The following is a 16267-nucleotide window of genomic DNA, read 5'->3' on the forward strand; positions in this document are numbered from 1 at the left end:
GAGTCTAGGACTGCTGTGGAGTTCAAGGGAAATCGTGACACGATCAGGATTGTAAGCTGGTCATTCTGATGTATGGCCAACTTTTAGCTTGTATTTACAGTAAAATCACTTTAGTATGCCCCCTATTGGGAGAAAAATGTATATTTTTAGAAAAAAAGACCTGTAAATGTATTTTATCAGTATGCTTCAGAATGATGATGCAGGCTCTGATTATTTCCTATACTTACATGAATAACACTGCTCTATAATACAAAGACAAACCAAGTATCGTTTTACATGTTTCCAACAGTATACTACAAATGAACAATAAACTAATGAGCGGCTGTGCATTAGCAGAGAAGGGGGTACAGTGTTCGGGACATGGGTGCCATTGTCACAGGCAGTGAAAGCGATGATCTGTTGGCAGTAGTCCAGGGTGCTTTCCCAGAAACCACATGCCTTGTCTTGGGAGGGTGGGAGAGGCTGATCGCTTTATAAAGGAACAAGCGCCGCTCAGAGCCCACAGAGCAGAGCACACACAGAGCACAGTGCAGACGCCGGCTGCTTATGGAGAGGACCAGACAGTGACCATTAAGCCTGCACTACTGTATAGACCGGGTCACACCGCACAGACCGGGCCAGTACACAGCGACCAGGAAACCCTCCCCACAGTAAGGTCCCGGGCTGCCTTGTATTACTGCGCACAGCCACAGACTGGATTAACAGGTTAACAAGAAACAAAGTAGATTGCACCACGAAGAACAACGGAAATCCCCGCAAAGTCCCCGCCGGTCCCGCGTTCTGGATTAAGTTATATATTCAGCATCAGAAGAGCCGATCCGTCCCTGGGAGTCACAATGGTGAGAGAATCAGCCGTCATACTGGTTAAAAACTTGTACGCTGTACATTCTACATGCATGCTCGTGTTACACGTGTGGCAGCTACTGTCATGCAGCGGGTGCGTGAGCCATCATGTTGCATCGCACACATACTGTAGGGTCAGTGCACACCTGGCTGGGATCGCAGTCGCACAGCACACGCACGGAACTCGCATTGCTCCTACACCCGATGCGCTACATAATACATCATTTCTACAGTTACAAACCGTGTGCGGTCAGTGCGTTCTATAAGTGCGGTGTATCATGTGTATGTATATATCTATAAATGTATATCCATACATACATGTACGATTGCTTAAATATGTTTGTTCTAATCCATATTACTCTTGTACGGTGTTCTTACAGACCATTTGTTGTACTCTACAGTAGGTTGCAATGACAGATCCCTTACAAGTCCTGACCTATACTTGTGTTTTTTCTTTTGGTATACAGTCAGTATCAAGTTACCTAAATCTGTCTGAATTGCTCATGTACAAGTATATAAACCCACTATGTAATTCTGCAGCAGCACCTTCTACCACAATGCTGAGCAACAGAAGCTGAACATTGACTATTTTTTTCAGCTTGTAAAATACGTTTTGGGGCTAGTTAACGTGTTTATTGGGTATGGGTAAAATCCGGAATCGGATAGGACACCGGAATGCCGGACTGGACATCAAACTCTGCATTCCGGAGCTTGTAGTATCCGGTCCGGGGGTGTCCTGTTCGGGGGTGCTCCATCTGATGAGGCTGCTCTCGCACCTGTCACCTGGGAGAGGAGAGGGGGGAGAATACTGCCTCACCGCATGGTCCGGGGGTGTAATAAAAACTGGAACGGTCCAGACCACACGGGGAGGCTGTAATCTCCCCTTCCCCATGTCCCTGGTGTGAGCAATCACAGGCATCCCCCCGGACAAGACACCCCCCGCATGGGACACCCCTCGGACCAGACACTATAAGCTCCGGAATGCAGAGTTTGATGTCTGGTCCGGCGTTCCGGTGTCTTATCCGGGTCCGGTTTTTACTTAGTCCCTGTTTATTTCCTGTGCATGACATTATGGGGGGGGGGGGAAGCTGAATCTCTATGCAACTCTTTATAAACTATATAATGATACTATGCTTGGAATGTCTATTCTTGCTAGGCCTGGAAGTTTTGGATTATAGTGCTTATCTCCTTGGTTGGAAGGCTCAATGCGGAATGTAAAGATACTTTCCCTGTCACACTCCAGAATTATCTGGATGAAATGGTAAGTCCAATGGGTAACGGGGTGTGTAGGAAAATACTGCAATAGTGATATGCTACAGAACATTAAATCTTACAACTTTATCTATTCCAGATTGATGGCCAGTTAGAGTCTGAATGTACTATTAGCAAAGCCCTCATAGTAAAAGGACAGTTGGTAAGTGTTATTATTAGTCAGCAATATGTTATAAGGCCATGTAACTCACACAGTTTATAAGTATAAAGTGTATGTTTATGTAATACTTGTGAAACTAAATATTACAAACTGTAAACATTATGGGGTCTAGTCAATATCTGAGACTAAAGCAGCCCATACACGGTCCGTTTAACGGATCCGTTTGGGACTTAATTAGCACACATCGGATCGGATCCCTAGTGCATGCAGTGTGCATGCACTGCGATCCAATCCGATGTGTACCTAGTACAAAAAGTATGTGCAGCACATACTTTTTGTACCGTACTATGTGATGCACGGGAGCGCACATCGCATAGTACAGAACGGAGCCATACACAACGGACCGTGTATGGGCTCCTATAGCCCTATATAAAAACATGTTCAGCAGATACCCGCAAATATTAATATACCATGGACTGAATACAGAAGATATCTTCATGTCTATTGTGATCCGTCCATGTCCAACAGCAGCCAAAGCCCCATAAGTTAAGGGGGTTAAGAACCCAGTTCAGATGCTGGTGGAATATGACTGGATGAAATGAGTATCCAAGTGGCTTGGGGCATCTGCAATGCTTAGTGAACCACACGGAAATATATATGCCAGCATACTACTTACAGCAGGGAAATTCACGGCGGCAATCGGCAGTGGCGAACGCAGGGGGGTTCTCAGTTCCCAGAAACCCCCCAGGAAGCTAAGGCTCTGCCTCCTGAACTCGGATCCCCTAGTCCCCGATACAATTTTGGTAGATGGGATTCTCTAGTTTTTAATTCCATTAAAAGCTAAGAAATCTAGTTCCGGGAACCGGAGATATCTGCAGTCAAGCAAGCTGTCCTCCCACCAGAAAATTATGAATAAGAAGCCCACTCCACTATACACCCCTCCTCTGCATATTAAACATCCTCTACAACCCTGGAAGTTATGTATCAGGGCCCCTTCACTCAGCCCAATGCCCCCTTCTCCCACCTCATCTCCCACCATATCTCCCACCATCTGTGCAGTAAAGGGGTAATTAGTGGAAATTACTGCTCCAGGCCCTACATGCTGAGCGGTTGATATAAAGCTTCCCCCACCCCTATCGCTGGAGGATCGGTAGGGGCCCCAATACATTGCTATGCCCAGGGGTCTACACTGCTGTTATGTATGTGTATATATATATATATATATATATATATATATATATATATATATATATGTATATTATTATTATTATTTATATACATTTGGTCTGTCTATAATACTTTAACTGACCTGGCATATACTGGGTCACAAGTGTCCATCTCCATGCTTTGCTCCGCCCCTCTCTGGAAGCCCCCTTCTGAAAATCCTGCGTTTGCCCCTGCTCGGTAACAAAAAGACACAATGCAAACGCCAAATAGACGCCAACGTTTCACTGCTTTTATTGCATTGTCGTCAGGGCAGCAATTCATTACAAGCAACTCACCATTCTTGTAGTGCTCGCCTTCACCAAACTTCATCCTGGTGCAGAAACCAAAAGCCCTGCACTCTCACCTTTAACCCAGGCATCCGCTGGGGTGCCGGTTAGAGAGTACTGTAATGAGTCAGCACTCCCAATTACATACACAGAAATCCCAAAAGAGGGAAATTCAGGACTCACCAGACTTCTCATGAAAGTATAAGTCCAGAGTTTAATCCAATAGATAGCCTGCCAACGTTTCGGTCTTGGCCCAGACCTTTATCCAGGCAATGGCAATACAAGCAGCAGTAAACAGCAAACCAACAATGGGGTAGGGGTACTGGGACCAGTATTTTTTCCACATGTATAATGATGGACCTGTTCATCTTTATGAATATGCTTGCTAAAAACATTTGCTTAAGCATGAAGTATAAAGCATTCTTTATCAGTGTAAAACCAGTGTGTAATACAGTCTAAAGTGCCTTTTCAAATAATTGTTATTGTTTGCATAACTAGTAACATTTTGTGAGATTTGTGACCATAAAAGTACCTGTCATACACCAATATATACATATGTATATATTTTTTTTCAGCATATTTACATAAGGCTGGATTCATTGTTTGTGGTAGACTTGTTTATAACTATACTCATAAAATGAAATAACTTTTGCAGACTGCAACAAAGCAGTGACATTTCATAAGTTTATCATGAGACGTGTCAGAACACATACCAGGTGTATCTATCTAGTATAGTTAGACTAAAATATTTTACAGACTAGTTCATAGCACACTTATTCATTCAGAATTTTTTTTACTTCCTGTAACGGGCAGGGCTTAATGCAGACGTTCCTGCATTATGTTAATTGTACCCATCTATACGGCTGCCATCAGATATGACAAAAAAGACAAGGCTTCCCCTGAATACCTCCAGTTGTACTCCCCTCTACCTATGTTGCACATGCAAGTTCAGGTGTGGTTTATGGTTGGGAGAAAAGTGTTAAAAAACACTAGGAACATTTTCTTTTTTTCCCCCCTGACTTTTATTACTCCTGTTGCTTGACACTGAAAATACATTTTATTGATTGCACTGGGAATAAATACATGGAATAGGTCTTGACTAAATTTGGAGTTTCTACTCACATTGTCCAATACATAGGGTTAGCAAAGTATTCTTACCCTTTGACATTTGCAGTGGGACTCGTTAGGGTTGCCCTCTTACCCCATTAGCTTTTGTTTTAGCTGTTATGCCAGTGGATGATAAATAAGACCTGCTGGTGCCATTGAAGGTGCCTTTTTGTACATAATGTTTAATTGGTACTTACCATTGGCATGAGCAACGGATAAGTGTACCGCATCCCCTCGCCATGCTTTGGGCATAGTGCTTCGCTGCACTCCGCACACAATTATATTCTCCATATATGGCCATTTGGATAGTTAAGTATGAACCAAGTCAGTCTGCACAAAAAACCCCATAAAAACCGTGTGTAGACTTTTTGAGTGTCTATCTTGACCATGTCGACTTAAAGTTTTTGTCAACCTGTCAATATCAACTTTGGGTTTGTCGACCATTCTTAGGTGTCGACCTAGTCACTGTTGACCAATAGTGGTCGGTCTAGTGACTGTCGACCTAGACATTGTCTATTGCTGACACTCACTTTTTCTCTAGAAAGGATTCTTTAGTGCAGTTGATCTGGATATTTTATGCAAATTATTTAGCACACAACTGTAACATGTGCAGTTCCCTTACCCTTTAGACAGCTTATAAAGAAATTGGTCCATTCCCTTTGTGGTTGCCGACTCTGGTTAAAGGGGGATCCGATACTTGCTTCGCAATGTTCACACGTGTGCCATTATAAAAGTATACAATTTATAAAAAGTGAATGTAATTATGTACATTTCATAGATAGATATTCCTTTTTAATTTTACAAATAATTGTGTGTAGTAATTATTTCAGCCATATCAGTTTATAATTGCAGTGATAATTTAACTTAATATTTACAATAATGACAGATTATTACACTATTATCTGCACAACAAATTCCCCCCGCACATCACATCACATATTATACAGTAACATGTTTAATTCCCGGATGGAGCGCCAATCATCGCTGTCAGATCTTATTAGTGGTGGTTCCTGATCGGAGATATGGGCCGTCTTATGTATGGGGGGCACACATATTAAAAAGGACCATCTGCCCACTTGGATAATCTCTGTATGTACTAGATAGCCACATAAAAGGGGAATTATCTTGGGTTAAATTAAGTTTGTCCCCCAACCATTCAGTTCACTTTCCAATTCATCATTAGTAAGAACAGAACTTAAGAAAAGCAGGATCACATGCACAGAACTGAGAACTGTGAGGTAGTCAATCTCTGTCATGCTGCCACCTAATTTCTTTGACTTAATGAGTTTTAAAGGGCTATTCATTTAGATCGGACTATTTGGTTATCTTTTGCGGAGGCCAGATGTCATATACAGGTAGAGGGAACGACATTCATTTATAAAAAGTGATTTGCTAAAATATAAAGCATGCATCATTTCTGATATCGTTAGAATCTTTGATTTCTAATAACGCTTATTTCCTTTCAGACAGAATATTGCTACAATAACATAAGGTTGCATCAACTATTGGATCTCTTGAATAGTCTGACATTTAAAACCGGGTCACTTTATTATAATCACACAGAGGTACTAAAACGCTTTTACACAAATTATGTGGCCGACTGCATCAACTTGGATGGCATAAATGAGGTAAGGCACATATTGCATTCACGTGATTACATACATTACTGTTTAACAGATGTACAAGAGCTTCAGGATAACCATGTACAACACATTTGGCATAACACTCTTGTAGTAAATGTGGGGGCATTTGATTTGTTCAATAAGCTCTAGGCTGATTAAAAACATGTGGAATCTTGGCAGTAGGATTTTACATCCATGGTTCATATCAAAAGTTTTCAGGCTTATTGTATTGCTGTCATTGTTCCTTAATATTATCTTTATTTACTAGGAAACAGTCACGGCCTGCTCAGAAACCACCAACCTGAGTCCTGCTGGCATCTTGGAGACAGTGAAGGCTTCATTTTTGATATATCAAAATTTCAAGAAAAATATTGAATCTGAAGAGGAATGTCCAGATCTTTATTTTAAATGTGAGAAAGCTGACGATCACACTACTAAAGGAAAGCAAGGTCAGTACTGTTCATTTGTAAAGATCTATGAGTACTCAGCGCACTGCTTAGCGAATGCCTGTAGCACACCTGCTTATTGGCTATATAGAACTTGGGAGTTCTCACGCTATTCAATGTTTTGTGTTTTACTGTCATAGGGTGGGATGTACTAAGGGAAACCCCGTTTTCTCTGATTTTTTGTTTTTCGCTGCGGTAAAATTTGGTTAAAATTTCCAGCATGACCACTAACCCTCTGTACAGTATGTAGCATGTATGTGGTGCTATCACAGACCATGGCTTCATCGAAGCCTTTCCCTATTTCTCTGAATCTTGCAGGTGTTGAATGTGCTTGTCCTTCCTCTTCAACATTAATCACCCAGGAGCCTCTAAGTGGGTTATCAGAACATAATTCTGCCACATATACAACAAGCCTCCCTTCCCATACCACTTCCTTGGTAGAGGAAATGAGCGGCACGTATCCGCACAAGCCAACAAGTCCTCAGAGGAGCACTCAAGGTGCAGGCACTTCAGTCATCTCTACAGATATGCCAACTGAAAAACAGGCACTGACGGCCACCATGGATTATTCACATACTGACACCACAGTGCATTCTGGGGCTAGCACAGAGTCTTCACATAATAGTAAGGATCTTGCACTCGTAAGCACAGAATATCCAAAAGGTACCACTGAGATACTATACATGACCTTAGATCCATCTCAGTCTAGTGCAAATCCACAGCAAGTCAGCAAAGAGCCATCAAATTCAAATACAGAAGGGTTACATGCTGAAAGTTTGTTTCCAACCACAAGTAATCCAAGCACTAGTAGATATTCTGTCATAAATGAAGACTTCTCTATTGTCACAAAACCTGTTGTTGGTGAAGTTCTGGGAACTGTGCAGAGTGACTTTGTTTCTCAGCACTCAAAAGTGCAAACCTTTGAGAAATATCTTTCTAAGCCCAGCAAAGAACCTGGCATAGAGTCTTCATCTAGCATTGTGACCAAAATACGACGATCTTTAATAGATGCTGATGACATTTCCAGAGCATTTGTGAGAACACCTACCATGTCAATGGGGGACAGCAGTACAGATCTCCCTTTTCTAAGCTCATTGTATGCAAGCTTCCCATCCACTGGAAATGGCTTATCTACCTCTGAATCCTCTGTGTTAAAGGATAAAGGGACAGTGGACAGAAACCTTGGTTGGGCTTCTAGCTACCTTTCTTCTAGTACACTTGCTACTAAGTCCTCTAGAACTGGAACCTCTATGTCCTCTCCTGGTTTGAGAGTCACACCTCTACAGTCAGAGGTTTCTCAGCAGCAAACTCCATTAACAGCACTTAAGGGAGGGTACACATACAACATTCTTCCATTTCAAGAGGTAGTGCTAGCTGACTACATGTCTGACAACAGGGAAGACCGATTAGTCGGTCCCAACTACGGCTCTAATCTGCTCCCTGTCATTGCAACAGAGAAGTTTGGCAAGCCGGAAGAACCCAGAGTCTCAAACTATTTAATCGTCTTCACCATCATTGTAATCATCCTGGGACTTCTGTGTCTGTGTGGTCTTCTTTACTACAGATATCATTATCGGGTGAGTCATAATTTTATTGTGGTATATTTGCAAGTTTCCTTTATATCATATATGAATAATATTTTCTTCTAATGCAGTTAAATGAAACTCTATGGACTATAATACAAGTGTATGGGAAACTCTGCTATTATATCTGTATTTTCCTCTCTTGTCAATTATTGAAAAGAGAAAATTATTTATTTTGAAGACTGGATAGAATAACAAGCTGGCATACTGTATTAGCATAAAGGAACCTTTAAATACTGTGGGGGAAATGTATCAAACCTTGAAGAGAGATAAAGTGGAGAGCGGTAACATACCAACCTATCAGCTCCTAGCTTTATCTAACACACCCTGTAAATATTATTTGCTGGTACTATGAGGGAGAGTTAATGATATGTGATATTCTTGTTATCACTGGTTACAAATATGAAATAGTGCACACTCCAGTTAGCTCCGATCTGTTTTGCATTTGAAATGACAATTAGGAGCTGATTGGCTTGGGCACCATTTTATATTCGTAACAAGTGATAATAAAAATATGTCTTGCTGACTGTTGTTAAATCTGCCATGTATCTCTCCACTTTAATTCTCCCCAATGCTTGATACACATCTCCCTATGGGGGCCATTTATTTAGAATGTTACCACCCAGGATTGCATTGTAAAATGCGATCATATCGCCAGATTGTATTATGCCCCACGTGCAGAGCCCATCCCTGCGATGCTGTCAGCCGGGTGCCGGGGGGGGGTCTGCCTCCCGCTGACCACACTATCCAAGTGGCAGTGTGGTCTGTAACTCATAGGCTACAATGGGCTGCGGCCATATATATATATATATATATATATATATATATATATACACACACATTTGTAGCTGCCCTGGTGCCTTCTGGGTATGTCCAATAAGAGTCCCAAAATATATTTGTCCAAACAGGCAGTGAGGTTGGTATCAGAAGTTGCTGACATGTTTCCTCTAATCAGACTTCCTCAGGAGTTCAGGTGCCCAAGTTCTCCCAAGCCACCGCGAACATCCCCGAGCCTGCCGCCTGTGGTCAATGCTGACTGGCGGCTGGGGCAGCGGCGGCAGGACGTCCTGTGGTGGGTTTTGCTGGGGCAGGACCTGCCCTGGTAGGTTTGTCCTGCCCCACCAAAACCCACCACTCAAGGGGTTAAATATTTATGCCATAATACCTCTTTTTAAAAGAGCATTACAGTATATATTTTTAGCACTAGTATTTTTAGGTGTCCACCCTCCTTTTTATAGCATTTTTGTAACCCCTCTCTCATTTGGTCTAAATAAATACAATTTTATATACATTTACTTATAGTCTGTCTCAATAAATTTTATACTATAAACAACACTTGTCGCCGATGTCCAAATTATATTGACATTCTAACTACTTCACCATATAGACGGTTCACCACGGCCTTATTTTGGACTGAGCTGACGCCTTTTTGATAGGGAGTGTTTTTTCCAAGACTTTAGAAGCATAATCCTACTGTTATTTACAACTTGATGCTGGTCTCTATTTTTCCATATATATATATATATATATATATATATATATATATATATATATATACCGTATATATATGTTTGTAATAAAAATTCTCTAGTTACACTGTTATACTGTACATTGTATTGTCCAGTGGATAATTCTGAAGAATGGCCTGTTTGTGCCTTGAAATGTAGACTATTATTTTTATAAAATTTTTAACTTATATATGGCAGAAAATTTTGATTTTTTTTTTTAATTTAAAAATCAGGAAACAAGGCACATAAACAGCTCTGTGCAAACATGGATGCTGCTATAGTGGGGGCGCAGACGGTGCCACTGCTGTGGGCCCAAATGCCTAGTGGGCCTGGAACATATAGTTGTCTGCCAAGTTCCCAGAATTGCCTGCTAAACAGTTGGGTTGGACCTGTTGCAAAGACTAAAAGGAGTGACTGATCTGCGTAGTGAATATTATAATGGTGGCTGCGGGGGGGTGTAATTTGTGTTCCACAATATGAACGGTTAGCAAGATCTTGGAAGCCAGTCAAATGACTATAAGCCATAATGCTTGTGTGCTGGCAAAGCCTCCTGGAAGGAATTCTTTTGGATTACAGTATCAGACTTGTGCAAAAAAATAAATGCGTGCTCTTTTACATTATGCAATGGTGACTTTCTGGCAGAAAGCAGGGGATGTTTGTCATAATTATGAGATATCTAGAATTATGTAACAATACTATGGGCTTCAATGTGGTTCCAATTTGTATTTTCTGCTTTACAGTTATTACAAAGGCGACATAGAAACATTGAGCTACAGTTGCATGAAGAAAGGTAAGCTTTGCCTCTAGTTTATATACTCTCCATGTGCCATCATTTTGGTGTGTCCATTTCATGTTGGCTACACTATTACTGCTATATGCCTATTTTGTCAATAACATGTTTTCTATTTCTTCTAGCCCCTTACAAGTACAAGGAACTGAAACAGTGTAGCGGGTGAGTATTTTATCTTTTATTTAGGATTATTCAAAGGAATTGTATCATACAGGATGAAAATCAGATATTCTAATGAGTGAGACAATTACTTACAGCCATGGCTACTTACCTCTCTGGCTGGGGGTTGGCATAGTGCCTGGCCAATTTCCTCCTTTACTGCATTCCCTGTGGTCAATGGCTGATGTAACCGGGAGGAAGGAAATCCAGGGGCGGTGCTCAAGGATCTTTGTACTAATGGGGAATACACGTGCATTTCTAAGTGATCTCACTAGATCACTTAGAAATAAAGCACAAATTGCTGTGTGTGTGTGCCCCATAGCGATGCGTGGCCCCACAGGGCCAGTGTTCTCAACGGTGAACACTGGCCCTGACAAATCGCTAAGCACACATGGCTGAGCAGTGCTGTGTGCTGAGCAATCTACATTGCTCAGATCGCTCAGCATTGTCACCCCATGTGTAGGCCCCTTTAGATAAAAATAATGGCGATAACAAACCAACTCCTGATATTTTTCAAACATAGGGGCAGATGTATTAAGCCTGGAGAAGAGATAAACTGGAGATAAAGTGAAAGGAGATAAAGCACCAGCCAATCAATTGTGTTTGGAAATGACAGTTGGGAGTTAATTGGCCGGTGCTTTATCACCTTTCACTTTATCTCTGGTTTATCTCTTCTCCAGGCTTAATACATCTGCCTCAGTGACTGCAACAAAGCAGTTAAGAGCTGACTGACTGCAACTTTATCTCTTTCCACTTTACCTTTCTCCAAGGATTAGTATATAGACCCCTTAGCTAGCAAACAGGCAGGATTTAAGGGACTATATCAGCTGCAGCCCTTAAAGCCAGATAGGGCTACCTGTAATTGGATTTGATGAAGCCCTATGAGGGTCCTGCCAAATATGGGATTTGAATTGGAAATCCTGGATTTCCTTTATGCACCCTGTCAATAAGACTTAAGATGAAGAAGATCATTGTATTCCTTCTATATATCCAGTAATGAAGCATACATCTTTCATTCTTACCTGTCAGCTACATTATTATCAGATTGGGGGCCAGATGCACTAAGCTTCAAAAGGGATAAAATGGAGAGTGATAAACAGCCAGCCAATCAGCTCCTGCCTGACATTTTTCAACCACAGTCTGTGACATAGCAGGTAGGAGCTGATTGGCTGGCTGTTTATCACTCTCCATTGTATCACTTTTGAAGCTTAGTGCATCTGTCCCTGACACTGTAGAACCACCTATAGTAATTCCCAGATCTCAAGCATGTTTTGTACATATGTGGGAGATATTATTTTGTGTAGGGGAGGTCATTCTGTAGCTCCGTCTCTGTGGGTGCTTAAGCAATATTTGTGTTTATGGGGGGAAACAATGGAGCTCCACCATAATTGTAATAAGTTGGTTCCTATGAAGGAGGCAGAGATACTGGGGTAAATTTACTAAAATGGGAGTTCTATCGAAAATGGGAAGTTGCCCATAGCAACCAAACAAATTATATCTATTATCTTTTAGAAGTTGTTGAATAAATAAGAGGTAGAATCTGATCCCATCTTCAATAGCTCTCCCATCTCTTAGCAAATTACCCCACTGTGATCAATATATATTTGTGGCTCTGAGCTGGCAGTGCTGAATTAGAGAATTATTGGCAGCCTGAAAGTAAACCCATTTTAATAGGAGATGTTGTGGATGGTTAACATGCTAGTGAGGATGCTGTAGGGTAGGGTCTGTGTCAGGAAGGAAGAAAGATTTCCTGAAATATGCATTATAAACACTATTTACTGTATGGACAAGATTAGCTGCATTTAAATATTAACTGGTATACACATAACAATAACCGATTTTCACATTTTGATGATACAATCTCCTGATAATAAGATCCTGAGGCTGTTTCATTGGTTCTTGAACAAATCTATTTCAGATAAAAATTAAACACCAAAACCTGACTCATTTTATGGACTCGCTACAGTTTAAAAAGAATGGTCCATTTTACGTTCTATATCACTACATGCTATTTACAGGCAGGTGTGTTTTGCAACTTCCCCACAAAGGTCTGTGCAGAAGGCTAAGTCCTAGGCTTTGTTGGTTGAGTAAACAGTATTGCATTAAATTGTTAACTCTTTATGCTACAATCTCTTAATATAAGCAATTTTTATTTCACAGGCCTAATCTCATAGTTTGAATAAAGAATTTGTGAAGGTGCTGACAGCCCACGGAGCTCGTCTTGCCTGGATTGCACAAAGGATGGGAATTGCGGCATTCCGATTATCAGTTGGTGTAAAGTTAAAGACTTGTCACCTAGGAGGTTAAAACATGTTAAGCAGACTCGCCCTGCTTCTTGCTTAGCCGGAGGCTGGCTTTCCTCGTGAGCCAGACAAATAACTGAAAAATCCTTTCCGTCCATAGGAATCAGTTTTCATGTGAATATTATTTACTCTACTGAATACATGTTATCGGCATGGCCTATGCAAGGAGCAGACTGGGCCTCATTTAGTAAAATGTTTGACTCTATGAATTACATCTACTGAATGTCATATACACAGTTATATTGGTCTATGTAAGTAAAAAAAAAAAAAGTGAAAGCTGATCACACCAGTAGTGCATTTAAATAAATACGTGTTTTACTATATGCAAATGGAAGCAGAGCGTGTGTACCTCGGCCCTTATTCAGATCGGATCTCAGTACAAATTTGTTCTCAAAATGGGAGAAAACCATTTGCACTGCAGGTGGAGTAGATGTAACATGTGCACAAAGAGTTAAATTTGGGTGGGGTGTGTGGAAATGAGAACAAATTTGTACTGCGATCGGATCTGAATAAGGGCCATAAGCAGCCAGGATAACACCTACTGGTAACGTTGATGAACGGAAGGAAGATTTCAAGCTGTTTATGGGACATTGTAGAAGGATATACTGGGTATCAAAGTGCCATTTTATCATAGGAGTCATTTGTTGTACGATTATTTGTCTAGTTGTGTATACAGTACTTTTTCATCTGCTTTCTCTTTGCTTATAACACATGCCAAGGACTCTTTCCTTAGGAAATCTGCCAGCAATGAGGAGTGAGCAGACAGATAAAAGCACTGTTCATGCCATTGGCACTTTATGGATAGGAATGGAATGATATTAGTAAGGGCTCATTTCAGTTTTTAAAACAAAAAGTTGTATTTGATATGTATGTTACAGTAGGACAATGTACATTTCTATGAGCATCTTACAAAGTGGCGTAAAACAGCACAAATTATGTGATATTATGACACAAAGAATTTTCCTTTTGCACTTCAATATAAATGCTAACCCTAGAATTTGTGATAGCATGGTACTGTGATTTCTCCGTATTTAGACAAGAAGACGCAAAATTTTGCCCAGAACATTGCTCTGTTTTAGTTCTTTTTCCCATGGAACACATATGCTGGGCACTTTGCAATGACACATGAACTGTAGAGAGTCCTGCAGTGAGGTTGTACCCCTTTCAGACATGCAGCCTGGCAATTACCCAGCATTTTGAGTGGTGGGTCATTTTGCCGGGTGTAGTCTGATCCCCTTTCACACATTGCAGCAAATTACTGGGTTAAAAACTGTCAACCCGGTAATTTGCAGAAAACACCGGTTATTTGTGTAGTGTGAAAGGGTGTCCCGGGTCACAAATCCCGGGTCGACGACCTTAGTAAAAATCAGGGTCAGTGATCTGGGATTTAAGACCTGTGTAGACCTTTTCACACTACACAAATTACCGGGTAGAACTGCTTCACCCGGTAATTTGCTGTTATGTCTTAAAGGGATATTACTGATTTTTTATTTTACATTCTTACTCACTCCGAATGGTGGAGTCTCCCACTTACAGAAAAGCTAAATCCAATAATGAAATAAATATTTAGAATTTAGTACCCTGTTCTGGGTTGTCGTATGCCTGCAGAAAATCATGGTATTGATAGAGCTCACATTTTTGTTTTTGCTTTATTTTTTAATTCTACCAAAAATAACATTTTAATTTTGGTTGGAATTTGCTTTTAATGTTATGTAGTGGGATGAATTAAAACTGGAGTCAGTTAGGATGGGGAGACCAAAATAATCACTTTTTGAGTCAGCTGTTATCAGAAGAGGAAGGCAGTGTATTTTTTACAGTGTATGATAACTTCCTAAAATGAATTGTTTCTCTTTATGGAGTCTGCACTTTGCTAAAAAGCGCTGTGTCATTAATTGGGATTTCTTAGAGGAGTTGATCTCTGGGATGTAGAGACCTTTCTGTGCTGGACACAGAATTTATTCTCGGAGCTTGTTTTTTTTTTTTTTTTTGTATTAAGAGCCTTTTCTAATGTATTTTTTATATTTTAACATTATAATTGTATTTGTAAATATGTTTATTTAAAAAAAGAAAACTATTTAATAAATGTTTTTATATGTATTTGGTGGCTGTGTTTATTTTTATATTTATAAATAATTATATTATTATTGATGATCTGTATGTTTGTAAAAAGAAAACAAAATCTTATATTTCTCACTTAAGGTACCCATAGACGGTCCGTTCCCGGACCATCCGTTTTGTACTATGCGATGCGTGCTCCCGCGCATCACATAGTACGGTACAAAAAGTATGTGCTGCACATACTTTTTGTACTAGCTAAACATCGGATCGCATTGCATGCACTAGGCATGCACTAGGCATGCGATCCGATACGATGCATGCTAATTAAGACCCAAACGGATCCGTTTGGGTCTTAATTAGCAGATGTGTCATGCTTCAAAAAGTGATAGAGTGGAGAGTGATTAAAAAAAGCCAATCAGCTGCTATCTGCCATGTTGCAGGCTGGGTTTGAAAAATGACATGTAGGAGGTGATTGGCTGTATGTTTATCACTCTCCTCTTTTCACTTTTTGAAGCTTGATACATCTGACCCACTAGCACACATACACATCTGTTCCATGTAAGGGGTGGTACTATAATTGCTACAAGTTACAGATAACAGCTTAGATCTGCTTCTTGTCAGATCTGAATGTTTTGGCTATGACTTAGTTTTGCCTGTTGCATTAGTCAGATACATATACATACAGATTCAGTAAAGATAAGAAACCTACAAAGATTAAAAAATGCTTAGAATTCTTTAAATTGTAATAATGATTTTATTGAAGAAAATTATTAGACTTAAAAAAAGAAATAATTACAAGCAAAAAAGTGGTGTGAGGATATATATATATATATATATATATATATATATATATATATATATATATATATATATAGCAAAATCTGGCATGTTATAAATCACTTTAGCACTGAAAAGAAACATACATTGGTTCTAGACTGTGGCATATATTCATCCCAGTTGCTCGGAGGTGAAGACAGACGAGT

General features: G+C 40.2%; 1 protein-coding gene across 2 annotated transcripts; it reads left to right on the forward strand.

The window, feature by feature from the left end:
- The first annotated feature begins 254 nt into the window (after nt 1-254).
- On the forward strand, nt 255-15290 carry LOC146060140 (uncharacterized). Of its 2 annotated transcripts, XM_083173066.1 has the most exons (10): nt 264-839; nt 2000-2104; nt 2195-2257; nt 6282-6443; nt 6706-6886; nt 7202-7507; nt 8339-8460; nt 10715-10764; nt 10890-10926; nt 13084-15289. In XM_083173066.1, the coding sequence occupies exons 1-9, from the start codon at nt 837-839 to the stop codon at nt 10921-10923; spliced, it is 1026 nt and encodes a 341-aa protein (XP_083029192.1). In that variant the 5' UTR covers nt 264-836; the 3' UTR covers nt 10924-10926; nt 13084-15289. The 2 variants fall into 2 exon arrangements, with proteins under 2 accessions (XP_083029191.1, XP_083029192.1); XM_083173065.1 differs by having other exon boundaries at nt 255-839; nt 7202-8460; nt 13084-15290.
- The last annotated feature ends 977 nt before the right edge of the window (nt 15291-16267 follow it).

Source organism: Crinia signifera, chromosome 2, assembly GCF_055691185.1.
Source record: "Crinia signifera chromosome 2, ASM5569118v1, whole genome shotgun sequence".
Lineage (NCBI taxonomy): Eukaryota > Metazoa > Chordata > Amphibia > Anura > Myobatrachidae > Crinia > Crinia signifera.